Genomic DNA, 15828 nt, shown 5'->3' on the forward strand with positions numbered 1-15828 from the left:
CTCAGTAAGGCTGAAAGTATTTCAGGTTGTCAAGATAAATGATAATGCTTCTCATGATGCACTTGATTGTCTAGACTGAAATGCTTAAAACATTTTGTTTCAACCAATGATTTTGTCATGTCTTAGTCACTATGTACGCAAAACTTCTAATTTTACAGAGCTTTTTTCCAAGAGATTTCAGAAAATGTGGTCCTTATCATATATTTCTCCCAGTCCTGTACCCTATCCCATTCAAGCGGAGCACTTGTGCATTTCAGTTTATTTTTACTGGTAACAATAGTATTGACTATTGGCTTCAATGGAATTACTCATATGCTTTAAAATATGCACCTACATGAGTACTAGATAAAATACCAACCAAGTGAAGACAACTAATCACATTTCAAATACTGAAGGATCTGCAAGGTGGAATATTCATCCTTACGATAATAATGCAATAAATCTAGATCTGTCTTTAAAGACGTGATGGTTAAATATGATCCTTTTGTTCCCTCTGTGAACGGTAGAGTCAGATGGACATGCACTACGAATAGAATCACTTGAGGTGTATGTAGAAGCCAGACAGGGATTTCTCAAGCAAAAATGTGCTTTATTTACATTTTTACTGACAAGCTAGGCAGCAGCCTTACAACATTCAGGCTCCAAACACATCAGCAGACTCAGAATCTGAAACTTCAAAATGAAAGCTTCAAGCCAGAAGCTATTTTAGTAGACAGCAAAGTGTTGCCTGTGCCCCTTCTTATTTATGCTACCTCTTTCTCCACATATTCTCCAATTTTCTTTTCCTACATGGTTACAAGCAAGATTTGGTTTCAGATAGAGATCTTGCTATTGGCCATAACCATCACATTTGGCTAGATAATCTCCTAAGGCAGTGGATTGCACAAATTCATCGTAGACTGCAAAGGAAAAAAAGATTTTAAAAAATTAAAAAACAAGTAATTTTTAGCCCAAAATTCCAAATTTGCTGTGCTTTAATTTTATCGAGTACTTTAATGTCACTCTGTAAAAGGTTATACACTTCATTATAGAATACTTGAATCATTTATATTTATAAAAGGCAATCATAAATTTCTACAGTCATTAAAAATCAATTAGCAATTTACTCAAGAAATAGAAAGCTAACCTTGGTACCCTAGCTAATTTGCTTTCTTTTAAGTTTCTGCTCTCCAGCATTGTGCACAGAACAAGACAAACTTCAGATTTTTCTTCAGTTGTCCATTCAGCATGTGTGGCTTGCTGCTTTCCAGTGACAACTGTCCTTCTGTGATGGATTAAACTTTTTCTGTAGCTTGAGTTTGTCAGTTGTTTTCAAAGGCATCTTGCACAAAATGTAGAGGTGTGGGTGTGTGAATTGCAAAGTCAGCAGAATTTAATGAATTGTGTCTTTCCCTCCCATTAACTGGATGAAAGATGTCTTGTATGTGCCTGCTGATGCTGAACTATTGTGTTAATAGATAATATACCTCTAACATTATCTTTGAACTATGATGTTGTTGTAATGAATGACATACTTGCAAAATGTGCCTGACTATTTTCCCTAAAAACAATATAACTCTAAACAACCAGAATATACATGTCTTCTGTGGCTCCAATAATAAGTCTTCACCTAGTTCTGAAGAACTGTGAGACATAAGCATTAAAGTGTATTTGTAAATAGACTTTCCATTCCTTGGCCTCTACCACAACTGTTGGTTGTAATTCTGATTATGAAACTACAAAATTAAAAATCCTGGTGTTACCAGTAGATTATCTGCCTTCAGTTATAGGTTGCAGCTCTAAGGTCTTAGTAATTAAGGGTGCTTGGAAAGGAGGAGCATTTCCACAGTAAACAACGTCCACCAGACCTTCTCAAAATATGTTTAAATACCCTCTTTTCATCCTGATGCAGAGCAGTTTCTTTGACTTCCAAGAGGAAAAAAAGTTTTGAAAAAAGTAATAGAATCTGATTCCCTTAGTCTGTGTGTAGTGAAGTTGTTCATAGTGAAATTATTTGCTTTGTCCAGAGAGAAAGAACTGAGTCCAAGTACATTTGGAAACAAGAGCTATGTGTTACAATTAGTGCACTGGGGGATTTCAGTCACAAAGATATCTGCTGGCAAGGCAACATGGTGGGCTGCAAGCAATCCAGGAGACTCCTGGAGTCTACTGAGGATAACTTCCTCATCTGGATATTAAACAAACCAGCAGAGGTGAAGGGTTGCTGGACCTGGTGCTCACCAATGCAGAGGAGATGATTAAAGAGGTTAAGATACTATCTTAACCTCTTTAATCAGCAGTCTGGGCTGTAGCAACTATGCTGTGGTTGAGTTTGTGATCTGAAGGAACATGGGCCTTGCAAAGAGCAGAGCCAGGACCCTGAACTTTAGGTACAAAGTTCCCTCTGTGTAAGGAATTATTGAATGGGATTCCCTGGGAAACTGTCCTTAAGGACACAGGAACTGAGGAGCTGGCAGCTCTTTAAGAACTCCTTTCTGTGGGCACAAGAGTTCTCCAACACCCAGCAGAAGAAATCAAGCAGTGATGGCAGAAAACTGACATTCCTGAGAAAGGACGTGCTGGTTAAACTGAGCAAATAAGAAGGAATTGTACAGATGGTCGAAGTAGGGATGTGTAGCCTGAGAAGAAACAGGAATGCTGTCTGAGCATGTGGAGATGGGATTAGGAAAGCCAAGGCACCAACAGAACTGAACTTGACAAGGAGTGAGAAAAACAACAAGATGCGGTTAAGAAGTGGGTTCTACAGGTCCATTCATCAGAAAAGACAAAGAGTACGTACCCCCCTGATAAATGAGAAGAGAGAATTGATTTCAACAGATGCACAGGAGGCTAAGATACTCAGTAAGTTATTTGCCACAGTCTTCTCGGCAGTCAGGTTTCCCATGTCTCTTGCATCCCTAAACCTCCATGCAGGGGTCAGGGGAGCAAAATCCCTTGTGATGTAAGCAAAGAGCAAGTTCAAGACTGCCTAATGAGACTGAATGTGTACAAGACTAAGGGGCCAATGAGATGCATCCCAGTCCCAAAAGAACTGGCTGATGTAATTACCAAGCCACTCTCCATCATATTTGAAAGGTCATGGAAGTTTGAGAGGTCATTTGAAAGTTGGGTGAAGTCCCTGGTGACTGGAAAAAGAGAAACATCATTCCCATTTTTAAGAAAGGAAGAAAGACTCAGGGAACTAAGGCTAATGAGGTGAGCCTCAACTTTGTGCTCGGAAGATCATGGATCAGATCCTCAAAATTATGTTAAGGTATATGCAAGACAAGGAGGTGATCCAAGACAGCCAGCAGAGCTTAACTAAGGGCAGATCTTGCCTGACAAATCTGATATCCTTCTATAATGGATGGACGGTTTCAGTAGACAAAGGAAGAGCGATTAATGTCATCTATCTGAATACATGCAAGACCTTTGATATAGTCCCACATAATGTTTTCATCTCTAAATTGGAAAGTTTTGAAGAGAAAACTAGTCAGTGGATAAGGAATTCGTTAGATGGTTACAGCCAGAGGGTGTAGTCAATGAGTCTACATCCAGGAGGAGGGTGATGATGAGTGGTGTCCCCCAAGAATCAGACCTGGGGTCATTGCTCTTCAACATCTTTATCTATGATGTAGACAGTGGGATTGAGCATACGCTCAGCAAGTTTGCTGATGACACCAAGCTGAGTGGTGCAGTTGACACAATAGAAGGAAGAGATGCGATCCAGAGAGACATGGACAAACTTGAAAAGTGGTTCTACAAGAACTTAATGAGATTCAAAAAAGTGAAGTGCAAGGTGTTGCACTTGGGTCACAGCAGTCTCAGAAATGTGTACAGACTGGGAGAACTCACTGAGAGCAGGCCTGCAGAGAAGTATTTGGGAGTTCTGGTGCAGAAGCTTGATGTGAGCCATATGGAAGGCCAACAGTATCTGAGAGTGCATCAAAAGAGGAGTGACCAGCAAGAAGAGGGGGGTAATTTTCTCCCTTTGCTTTGCCCTTGCGATGCTCCATCTGGAATTCTGTGTCCAGGTCTCGGGCTCTCAGCATGAGAAAGGCATGGAGCTGTTGGAGTGGGTATAGAGGAGGGCCACAAAGATTACCAGAGGTCTGGACAACCTCCCCTACAAAGACTGGTTGAAGGAGTTGAGCTTGTTTATCAAGGAGAAAAGAACGATCCAAGGAAACCTCATTGTGGACTTCCAGTACTGAAAAGAAGCTTATAAATAGAAGGGAGACTGACTTTTTACAAGATCTGATAGTGGTAGGAGGAAAGGGAATGGGTTTTAAGCTAAAATTTAGAGATTCAGTTTAGATGTTAGGTGGAAATCCTTTACTCAGTGGGTGGTGAGGCCCTGGCACAGGCAGCCCTGTGGATTTGTGGATGCCCCATCCATGAAGGTGTTGAAGGCCAGGTTGGATGAGGCCTTGGACAGCCTGAGCTGGTGGGTGGCAGCCTTGCCCATGGCAGGGGGTTGGAACTGGGATGATCTTTAAGGTCTCTTCCAATCCAAGCCATTCTATTATTCCGTGATTCCCCAGAAAGATATTTTAGCCTAATAGAGATCAAAGCCAAAATAGAGATCAATATAGAGATATCAATGGAGATCAAAATAGAGATCATATGGCAGGTAAAAATCTCCTTAATTCTGGTTCTTGTTTAGAAAATAGGACAAAATCTTGTCTCCAGGGGCTGTAAATCTGTGTCCTCTTATTACAGGTGTCATGGATGGCCAGACAGTTGCTCCATTTATTTATGCTGAGATCTGACACCTATTATTAATGACCATAATAGACCTTGCTGTCATTACAAAACAGAAAAACTAGCCAAAACAATGTTGATGTTAGAGGGAAGTCATAGCTACCATTTAGAGAAAAAACACCTCCTGTTGCTTTCAGTTCCAGAAAGTAGGTATACTGCAGCAATCTGGTTCTCATCCCAATCCCATCAGTGTGAGATCAGAGCAAAGCTAAATAATTCTGGCCTGAGGGACTAAGCTGGGTTCTCCAGAGGCCATATGGTAAGTAAGGAGTCTCTTTTGCAAACTTCTTCCTTGAGGGGACAGAGTTTCAGCCTAATTCAGCTTCTGTAACACCAAGGCCAGTCAACTTCTGCACCTAAATGCTGACATGAAGAAATTTTGTTGTACAGTACCCAGTGAGGCAAGGCAGTAACACACTTTGTAGAGTAGAAATCTGAAACATAGTAAGCCAAAATGATGTCCCCACAGTTCTAGAGGGGGCATGTAGTGAATCAAGAGAAGGAATCTGTGACCCTAATCTCTGAGGTGCCTCTGAGGGGTGACACATCAGCATTCAGAATTATATCAACTTTCTTACTGTTGACAGAAGTGAGATATAAAGATGGAGAAGTGAGTTGTAAAAGGTCAAACAGTTTAACTTATCAGACTTACTGCTATAAATGACCGTCTGTAGATTTACACCAATGCAGTGCTTCCAGCTAACTTAGGAATTGTCCCACACATGCTGAAGTTCACACCAGATTGCAATTACCTTGAATACTGTAGCTGGAATATTGGCATTTAGACCTATACTGGCGGATAGCCTTTGTTCAGACCTGTCAATGTAGATGATCCATTTTTTCTCTTGTGATTCATATGGCTAATAGTAAACACCCCAGTGAGAAGTAAACAGAGAAAAAGAGCACTCAGTGACCAAACAGCTAAGCTGTGTATCAATGCTTGTGCAGTCTGCCCTAGAGGTAACTTGTAAGAGATCCCTTTTCTGTTGATTGTAAACAAGAAAACTCAAAAAAATATTCTGCAAACCTGATCTTCTGCACTCATTAGTGTGTAAATGACAAATCTCCTTCTAATCTCAGCCTTACCTTGTGCAGTTTCTCCATTTCAGCAGCATAATTAGGAAAAATCAACTGTATCACCTATGTTATGTTTGCCATGAAAGCCTCCAGCTGCAGTCAAAAGGACACGTGTACACATACACATGTGATTAATAACTATGTATTTACAGAATTATGATATGTCTCCAGAAAGCATTTTTAATCAAACACAGATGCGAGGTTTTTCATGGTAACTGAATGGAAGCATTGTTTATTTGAGGGATGTCTATCATGGATTTCTAGGATGGTTCCACTTCAGAGGAAGTATTTCCAGGTATCTGGAATGATACAATCTTAGCCAAGAATTTAATGTTTCTTAAATGTTGATATGTTACTATTTTCAGTAAATGTGTTCCTTTTTCCCCCAACTTCTTCCAAGCAGCTTACATCTCTTCATTTCTTTTGGAGAAGCTTTTCTAGAGGAAATAGTAAACTTACAGTGCATTGTCACAATGTCGAAGATTATTATTGACTTACCAAATACCTGATAACATATCAGTGTATCAATTCCTACCACCTGTGTCTCAGTATCACATTATATGGAATGATCTCACCTTCTGCTGTAAAAAATAAGATGTGAGAGCATCCAACATATGGAGTCCAGCAAGTAAGAGACAGTAAATACACAACAGTCTGCCAAATACTGGTGGTTTCTCTAAGATACCACTGTCTCTGCCTCTTAGCTTATCTGTCATGGCTGGTCAGTAAAAAGGAGGTGAAAAACAGACTCCGTAACTGTTCCGTTTGAGAAGTCCAAAATGCTCTACTATACTAGGACACAGATTTGCTTTTCAAGACTAATTTGTACCAATGCTAGCTGATATAAACATGCAGCTGTGCAGGCAGTGGCAATAGCCAGAGTACGCTATACTGTAGCTATATACGTTATAGGTTGCAAAGGAAGCTTCTTGCCATCTGGAAATTTCTTCATGCTGGAGTAGTACAAAGGGACAAGCCCTTCCATTCTGTACCAGAAATTCTGGTATTTGTTATTTAGGATTCAGTCAAATCACAGCTTTGAGAAGTTGTATTTTTCCAGCTGACTTTTCCAGCTGAAGGAAAGAGATAAATGCCACATAGCTGAGGCTTTTTTATCGCCATCCATCATAATTAAAGAGTAGTCAAATCATCATTGTGACTGTGTAAATTCTTATGACAATTTCTAAGTCATTCATAACTGTTGTTTGTGTGGCATTCTTGGTAGAAGGAAGAGGATGTTAAGTCTCATTTCTTGACCTAAGTCCAGATTAGGTGCTTACATTTTACCTGTATGATTTCTCTGCTGTGATTTTGGGTGAATGTTTGTACCATGGTGTTATGCTCTCTTAAGGCATTGCTGTGTTTCAATTTTGGGTGAATATTTGTTTCTAAGTTGTACCATGGTATTTTGTTCTCTTTGAGGCATTGCTGTGTGTCACGACAGAGGTGTCTACTTTTTGGTTAAGTGTGATGAAAAGTGGCTTGCAAGCATAAGGAATAGTTAGTGATACTTCCAAACTAACTGAGCAATTGTACAAAAGTATTCAAAGGGAAACTGGGTAATATGCTTAGTGTTAGAAAGACACCTAGACTTCTGAAAGGAGGTGTTCTGACCACAAATCTATTAATCCTCTGAAGAAGGAGATGATGATCTCTTTCCACAGAGACAGATTTTGAGGCTATGTTTTAATGAGTTTCCTTCAGTTAAGTTGCAGCTGAGGGAGCCCTGAGATGGAGTTTAGATTGGCCCATTGACTGTGGACTGTTGCCAGACGAGGACTTTAGTGACTGTACTTTAAAAGGAAAATGAATGATGAACTTCCACCCACAAAGAACTGATTATATTAGTGTTACTCTCCTGCCTTGTCTTACTGAAGGTCTGAAATCCTTTTCCTGAATTGTTATGAATCTTGAGTCAGATTGCCTCCCTAATGTGTGTCTCAGTGCCCATGTATGGAAGAATATTTCTTCTGTGATCACAACAAATGCTTAGGTTGCAAAGGAGAGAGCATTTTCCTAGAAGGAGAGTACAAATCATGATAAAACTTTTAAACACATGAGAACAAAAGAACCTATATTTTTTTAAGCTGTTTAGGTACTTTAAAGTTTGCAATTTAAGTTCAGAAATCATTTTAGTGCTACTAAATATGTTAAGTGCCATCTGTTTCTCTAATGATGCTATTTCTGACTCAGGAGATAAGCATTTATGAAAAGTAAAGAAGAAGGGGCTCTGTTGTTTTGATACCATCATGAAAATGCGGTTCTGTGAAGGTATCTAGCAACTTTCCAAAATTTTGAACTTCAGAGGAGACTTCAAGATAAAATGATGTTTATACACTACATGCTTTTAGCATAAGTATCTTACGTGCTAGAGTTGCTCTACACATAATACAGGTCCAAGTACTAAAATAACAATCTTCCTGCTTCATTTGCAGATGCTTGTAGTAGTATTAAAACTATATTTATGTTCACACCATTTAATGTACAGTCTCAAATTTTTTGAGTACTCAGTTGTGTAGTAGTCAGATTTTGAAAGAGGTATTCATGAATCAAAGAAAGTTTGCAAGAAAACTTTAGAAAACATTTGACCAGGTTAGAACACGTTGGGCCTTGGAAGGACTTTACTCAAAAGCATACAGCTACTACTCTGATTGTGGCAAACTGTAAAGATTACACAATTGTTGCCAGGGAAGGATCAATATTTATCCACAGTTACCATGTGCTTCTCTCTAAAGTGTGCATACCTGTGCTACAGATGGGAAAAAATGTGATCTGATAACACACTCACGCAATGCTTAGCAAAAATTAACAGTATTGTCATGGGCAGAAAACATATGCACAGAAGTTAGAAGCTCAGAGGTTGTCAGTTGGGCCCATGCGGTGCTCTGGGTAAATTCCAGAAAGTGATAGTCTACAACTTCAATCATACTAGACATCAGCCTATATTAATCATTGCCTGTAAGGAAACAGCCAGAAGAAAAAAGCAATCAAAGGAAAGGTTGCACCAGAAAGAACATACAGAAACACTTGCTATGATCATGTGTAAATCAACCACAGGCTCTATTTACAAACCTTTCTATCTGTTCCTTTGCTTATTCATTTCTGCTTTCCCTCTCTGTCTTCTAACTTTCCTTCATCTTTCCAGATGCAGGACGCTATGGGCTATGAGTTACCATGGGTGTATTTTGTCAGTCTGGTCATCTTTGGATCCTTTTTCGTTCTAAATCTGGTACTTGGTGTGTTGAGCGGGTAAGCTGACAGTTTTGGTGTCCTTTTTCCAATGCTACAGGGCAAGACTCCATAAGAAGGGTTCTTCCCTGTCACCAGGATTCTTTTGGATGGATTAAAAATCTGAATCCAAGGAAGCTTTCACATCAGCCCTCAAAAATCTTGGCTAAATATTTAAACTTTGCAAATAACAATACAGGTAACAAAAGAGGTGTGTTTCTCTGGCAGAAATTCAATATCGGGACTTCCAAAATCACTACTACTGCCCTTCCATAAATTTCCAGAAAATCGATTATTGAAAATCTTACTGCTGGTGACTTGGGATCTCTTTGGCTGGAGCCTTGCAGTGCTCAGACACTGAGCTTGTCTCACTAATTATCATTCCACTCTTCCAGGTCAATGATGCCATAGGAAGGGACTGGCCCTGGATCTATTTTGTTACACTAATCATCATAGGGTCATTTTTTGTACTTAACTTGGTTCTCGGTGTACTTAGCGGGTAAGCAGTACCAGGAAAATGTTTTATTACTGTTTATTTTTAAAAAATTGTATTTTTATTCTTACTCTGTTGTTATCAAAACAACAGACAATGGCAGGTTGATCTCTGGAATTTTAGTAGAAGACCTGGGCTATTGCTGTGCAAATGGCAAAACATGGCCTTCCTAATCTGGAAACTGCATTTTAAAATAAACTATTAAAAAAAAAAAATACAAGACAACTCTGTCTGTAACATATTCCTCTACCTGAAACCTCTACCTATACTCTTTGGGAAGAGGACAACACTATGTTCCCCTGTTAAACATGTCGTTCACCACGGACTAAGGGGATTATAGTAAAATCTTTGGAAGAGTCACTGGGACTGAAGGAGGAATGAGAGTATGAAACAAATCCCTTCACAGTTGTGGGATGAGATTCCTGCCAAATTACGTCTTCTCACATGAGAAGTTTTCACATTGCTTAATATCTCTACAGCACAGCCTAATGGGAGACTTTTCCCTGGAGTGTGCCTTGCATGCGTTTCTTCTTTAATAAGCACATCCTCTCTGTTGTGTGGATTACAAGCCCAGCATTATTCAGGGAGAAAAGATAATTTCCCTCTGACCTTTTCTGAGACGGAGCAGAGAAACAGGAGAATTTTTTCTGGTGTTTAAACATCCCTAAAACATCTAGCTGTATCTCGTTCTGCAGTATAACCCTCACTGCAAAGCATTATTTTGGTAGATTTGATTAAAAACAATTGATATTGCTCCCAGTAGTTAAAAACTTTATTGCCCCTGGGGAGATAGTTAATTAGAGGATTGAAGCCAGTGAGCATTCCTCTCTAGATTTTTTTTAAGATCTCCCAGATTTAGGCATCAAATTCCATATTTGGGAAAGACTGGATGCCTACAGCCATTCCATGCAAATAGATAATTATGACATGAGGACTTTTATGCATCCTCTTCTTCATTGTTTCTAGCATTATGCCTCTCTGCCTTCAGTGAGCTCTAAGCGAATTTGGTCAGAGCCAGTACTTGTCTGAGCAGGCAGCCCTTAAATCTCCTGTCCTTTGATCATAAAGAGTGGCAAAATCTTCTCTGAACAGGAGAGAGGTCTTGATGCTTCATGTGTGTTACATTCTCAGTGTGACAGAAGCATAGGAAGAGTGGTAGTAGGACTAGAGAAGAAGATTCTCCTTTGATCATTCTGGGAAGAGACAGGTAATAGCAGATCTACTTGAGGGGTTATTATTGTCTTCATTACTCCATTGAAGGTTACATGCAGCTAAGACAGCTGCTACAAACTGAAGAGTTTTCAAGTAGTGAATGGAGGAGAAAATCCCCAGTAATAAAGTGTCAGGCAGTAGTCTGCATTTGAATTTCTGGAGAATAATATTCCAGGTACAATTTTAAAACATAAGCTCCTTGTCTCTCCACATGGATACTTTGCTCAGCAGGTAAGGATCAGCAGTAAAGGAGGATGCCGACCTGACAGTGGGTAAGCGGACTATAATATCAGAGATGCACTCAAGGACCATGTAAGATGGTGGTTAAAGATTATATAGTATCTGATTGGATAAACAGTGCCTGTGAGCCCAGCCTGAGGACTGCATATTGTTGAAGCAGTGCTGATTCAATTTACCGACACTTGGATTTGTGTACATAGTGGAAAATTACATTTCCTCTCTCTTTCATTTTTCAACCAAAGAAAGTGTTTTGGGACCTGGATGCCCCATCTCCTGAGATACTGCAGCTAGACCACCACAGCTAGTGGTGAGAGATGAAAACAGTCTGCAGGGAGAACTGAAATTAAAGATGAAGTTCACCTTGTTTATGCTGTGAGTCACTCTTCATGGCTGTGTTCACAGTATTATGACAGCTGCACTGTTTCTGCAATTTTCTTTTTTTTTTTTTTTCCCAACTGGAGAAAAGTAAAAAGAAACTTCAGTATTTGCATCTATGAAGAAAAAAAGAAAAAGAAGAGGAAAAAAATGATGGCAGAAATGTTCTAAATTTTCTTTGGGCTAAATAAGCAATTCTTAAACAATTAACTTCCTAATGCAGTTCCAAATTCTGCTGAGTTGCAAAGTGTCGTCACTTTGCAGCTTCAGCTTTTTTTAATAAACTTGCTATTAGTCTGTTCTGTGTAGATGATCACCTGTCTGTTCTGCGTAGGTACAAAGCAATATTCCTGGGCATCTTTGTAGATCCATTCTGAGCATCTCTGATTTATCCCCATTTATCTATATCAGGAATGTTAACAAGCACGTTGTGTAGGTAGACTTCATCAGTGACAGATTGGCTTGGTTTATTTAATCGCTTCTGAATACGTAAGTGTAATTAATTGTACTCACAAAGACACTTTGATTGCACCTGCAAAATCAAATGCTGAGTTCTATTCTGCCTGCAGATCTCATTTGTAATTTATTTTTCCTCAGTGTTTCACCCATTCATGATTCTTCTGGTGAATTTACTAATCACATGTTAAGCTACATAGTATGACAGAGTATTTATGTACAGAGCTATCATACTCTTCCTGTCTTGACTGAGCATACATTAAAACTCTTGTATTCCAAAGGAAATATCCAGCCAACAGGTCATGCAGTTGACCTTCTCAAGCCAAGAAAAAAGGTGTCCACAGCACTGTTGAGAGTGGGGAAACTACTGCTAGAGGTCTTCTGAGAGCAGAGATATTTGCTTCTGTGTTACTTGCTTCAGTTGATTAGTGATGGAAAAAATGACAGTGCGGGCTCAACTTTTATACTTTCATGTGGAAGCATACAAATTCACATTTATTTCATAGTTTGCTTATCATTGATCCAAATCCCAGGACACAGTTCAAACAATAAGTTTCCTAAAGCAAACTAAAGGCCAGAGAACAGCCATTTCTTCTGCTTTGAGAGGATCCTGGAAGCCCGGCTGACTGTTTCTGATTTTCTTCCTGCTGAAGAAGTGATTAGAGTGGATAGGAGGCTGTCTATGCTTGCAGCTCCTCCTTGGAGCAGCAGGAACAATATTCTTGACCTTTCAGGACTCTTCCTAGTCTAACCCCTCTTCCAACCCTTTCTAATCATAGAATCATAGAATGGGTTGGGTTGGAAGGGGTCTCAAGGACCACCAACATCCATATCTAATTCTAGAACAGGTTAGATCCTCGTTGTACCTGTCAGCATGGGCCATGAATGATCGAAGCCTTATTCTGCACTAAGCAAGAGGTTTGAAGTTCTAGAATTCAGCTGTTCCACAACACCTTTTAATGTGAGAATTCATGCTGAGATCAGACATAGACATAAAATACATCTTTTTCCTCATCAGGATAGACAAAAGAAATTTTCTTCTGCACCTATACAGCCTACAGAGCTGGGTATTTATATTTATGACCTTTACCCACTCTAACCTCAGACTGTATATCTCTCCAGAATGCTCTGCTTTTTGATTTTTCCTTTGACAGAGGTGTCTTGTAGTTTTCTAAGAAAAGCAAAGGAAAGTGAAGCAAACCAAATACTCGTAAAACCAATATTCACCAACTCCTGAACAGAAGTTGTCTCATTCACTGAAGAGAGACAGATTATTTGGTGGTTCCGCTAACCTCTGCTGACCTTATTCTGACATGATATTGTTTTTTTTTTTTTTGAGAAGGCCACCTCCAGTCTCAAGACAGCACCTCTATCAGAAAGCTTATTGGCTTTTTGGAAGCTTGGCTTCCCCGCTGAAACTGCAAACAATGAACATTTATTGCCAACTGTGATGGTGGCAGAGGTACTGTGCACACCTGCCTGCAATAGGAACTGGACTGAGGTCACCAACTCATTTCAGATAGAATAGTAAATGACCATGGGTAGTAATTCTTGATTGTAAACTACATTTGCCCAAGTATAGGCTGGCATTCCACACGGGAAGTGGTTGGAATTGCATTAGCAATTTCCAGAGCCACCTGTTCTCAATAGTCTAGTGCTTGCAGAGCATAGAAATTGAGATAATTTAAATAAGTTGTCTTCTTTGGAGAATCATATGAAAATTGGAATACTATACGTTGTACAGAGGAAAGAGACAAATGAACTCTTAGCGTAAGGGATCACAATATTTTCAGTTGTGCCATTAAAAAGCTAGTAACAAATTAATTTGTATGCAGATATTGAGCATACTACCATGCTGCTAAAATCTCACTTCAGTTTAGTCATCTCTTCTGCCAGCCCAAGTCCTGCTTGAGAGAGACAGTGCATGGGGCTGGCAAGTTCCAAGCAGGCACTCAACTGAGATGTATCCAATATGTGACCCAGTTCAGTGCACATAAGAATAACTTTCTGCAAACTGTGTCATTTCATGATATTTTCCACACAATGGGTTTTTTTTTAAACTGCCTCTTGCAAGTTGTATCCATATAAACATAAGTACTTCTCAGTTGGAGTTGAGAATCCAATCCCTTTCAAAAGTGCTCCTATTTGTTAAAATTCCAAAATACAAGTTTATGACCCAACTATTAGAATACTGGAATTTGAGTTTTCAAACTGACTTAATAATGCATAGATCATTCAGTGTTTTTTTGTTGTTGTTCTTGTTGTTTGTTTTGTTTTGAAGAGTTAATTCCTTAATTTGTATTATTTACAGTGTGAGACTCAGAAGAAACATATTATTGAAGCAGCAAAAAAATAATTGGTGTTGATTAGATTTTTAAAAAATATTTTCTAGAGTTATTGTTGTTGGGGTCATTCTTGCCACGCTTGGCAGTAGGCTTTTCTGCCTGATAGCTGTTTGGTCCCAGGGTTGGCTATGATCTACTTTGGGGCCTAAGAAGCCACTGATTCTCTTCCTCATTTCCACCTTCTTTATCACTGTCGCAAGAGACATGTGGCAAGCAATGTGACAGGAGTGAGGATCACACAGGCTTCTTTTGTCACATACTTTGCCTTTAAATGAAGACATCTTCTTACTCTCATTCTGATGCAGTGCTGGTGTCCTGAGCGGCTCATAACATGAAAAAAACCTGATCCAAAGACAATGAAGTGAAGGGAAATATTTCAAAGGGTTTTGACCAGACAGGAGAGAAGTACTATAGCATCATTACCGGAAACTTAGGACAATTCATGGGGCACTCATTAATTTTTGGGTGGGATTTCATAAACCTAATATTACCTCACTAAAGTTAGTGATAAGTTTCCTATTTCGTGGTGAAATCAGCCTAAAGACAAGCATTAGGCTTTTCTTTTCTTTTCTTTTTTTTTTTTTTTTTTTTTTTCTCTAATTCTGCTTATCTCTAGCAATCAACAGAGAGGCTAATGGAAAATCCATTTGAAAGAATGACTTTTCCTCTCATTTTTAGACATAGTGGGCCGTATTATCTGCTGTATATACCTTGTGTAGTTATCTGCTTCAGCAGATATAAGGCTTACTGTTTAAGTACTTTCAGTCTAGCACTTTTTACAATTATTAAGCTTCCTTTTTAAAATACAGGTATTAAAACCTGGCTTGAATCCACAGGAGAGTCTTTAAATAGAGATAGATTGGCATTTCTAGAAAAAAAGTAAGAGTATAGATGTATCTGAAAGACAGAAAGAAAATGCAGAGCAGATGTAAAGAATGCAAAGCAAACATCATGGATCATAGCTAAGCAACATTAAATTCTTGTTGCTCTGCCCTCTCTTTTAAGTCCATATTCCCAACCGTGGTCTTCCATCAAGCAATCAGATGCCTACTCTGTTTCACTGTCTGGCAGAATCCATTACTGCTTATGTTTGTCTACCCAACTCGAGATTTGAAAAATAAGTTTCATTTCAAATAATAGTCCTGAATATCAGATGCTATGAAACACTGAAATCTAAATTTTCAAATAGAGTGTCCACTCCCATGGGTGAAATTGCTCATAATTAACTGTGTATAGAATTGTGAGTATCGTTACTTACACTTACAATTAGTGTCATTTAGTTGTGATTATACCTATAATCTTATGGACAGATTGAGACCTGGCTGAAAATTAGATCCATTGTCTCACTCTCCAGATGTCAGATTATTGTCAAACAGTTCATCCTTGTATTGAGTTGACTGCTATTCACGTAGATATTTATGGATAAGTGTTGGAGAATATCAAGTGTTAAAGAATGTTGGAAGGTATATGATATTGTACATAAGCACCACGTGTGAGTTTTATTTCAATTATCAAACAAATGTTGAGAATGGAAGATTAAAAAAGGTAATTATGTTCTCCTAAGCATTAGTAAAAATGTGGTCACTCCAACTGTATTACAAATGTATGTAGCAAGGATACTCCTTTCACATGTCTGTTCTGAAAGAATAGGGAAGGCTG

At 38.9% G+C, this 15828-nt stretch overlaps 1 protein-coding gene across 15 annotated transcripts in view; it reads left to right on the plus strand.

Moving 5' to 3' along the window:
• The window catches only part of CACNA1C (calcium voltage-gated channel subunit alpha1 C), a 474784-nt gene that overhangs the window by 314139 nt on the left and 144817 nt on the right, over window positions 1-15828 (plus strand). For 12 of the 15 annotated variants that reach the window (XM_042837682.1, XM_042837684.1, XM_042837669.1 and 9 more), the window contains exon 8: window positions 9444-9547. In XM_042837682.1, coding sequence (XP_042693616.1) covers window positions 9444-9547 — 104 coding nt within the window. Of the gene's footprint in view, window positions 1-8965; window positions 9070-9443; window positions 9548-15828 lie in introns of all 15 variants that reach the window. The other 3 variants (XM_042837670.1, XM_042837677.1, XM_042837678.1) reach the window with 1 other exon arrangement.

The sequence above is a fragment of the Centrocercus urophasianus genome, unplaced genomic scaffold (assembly GCF_019232065.1).
Source record: "Centrocercus urophasianus isolate 14NV4802_14NV808 unplaced genomic scaffold, USGS_Curo_1.0 seq_73, whole genome shotgun sequence".
Taxonomy (NCBI): Eukaryota; Metazoa; Chordata; class Aves; order Galliformes; family Phasianidae; genus Centrocercus; species Centrocercus urophasianus.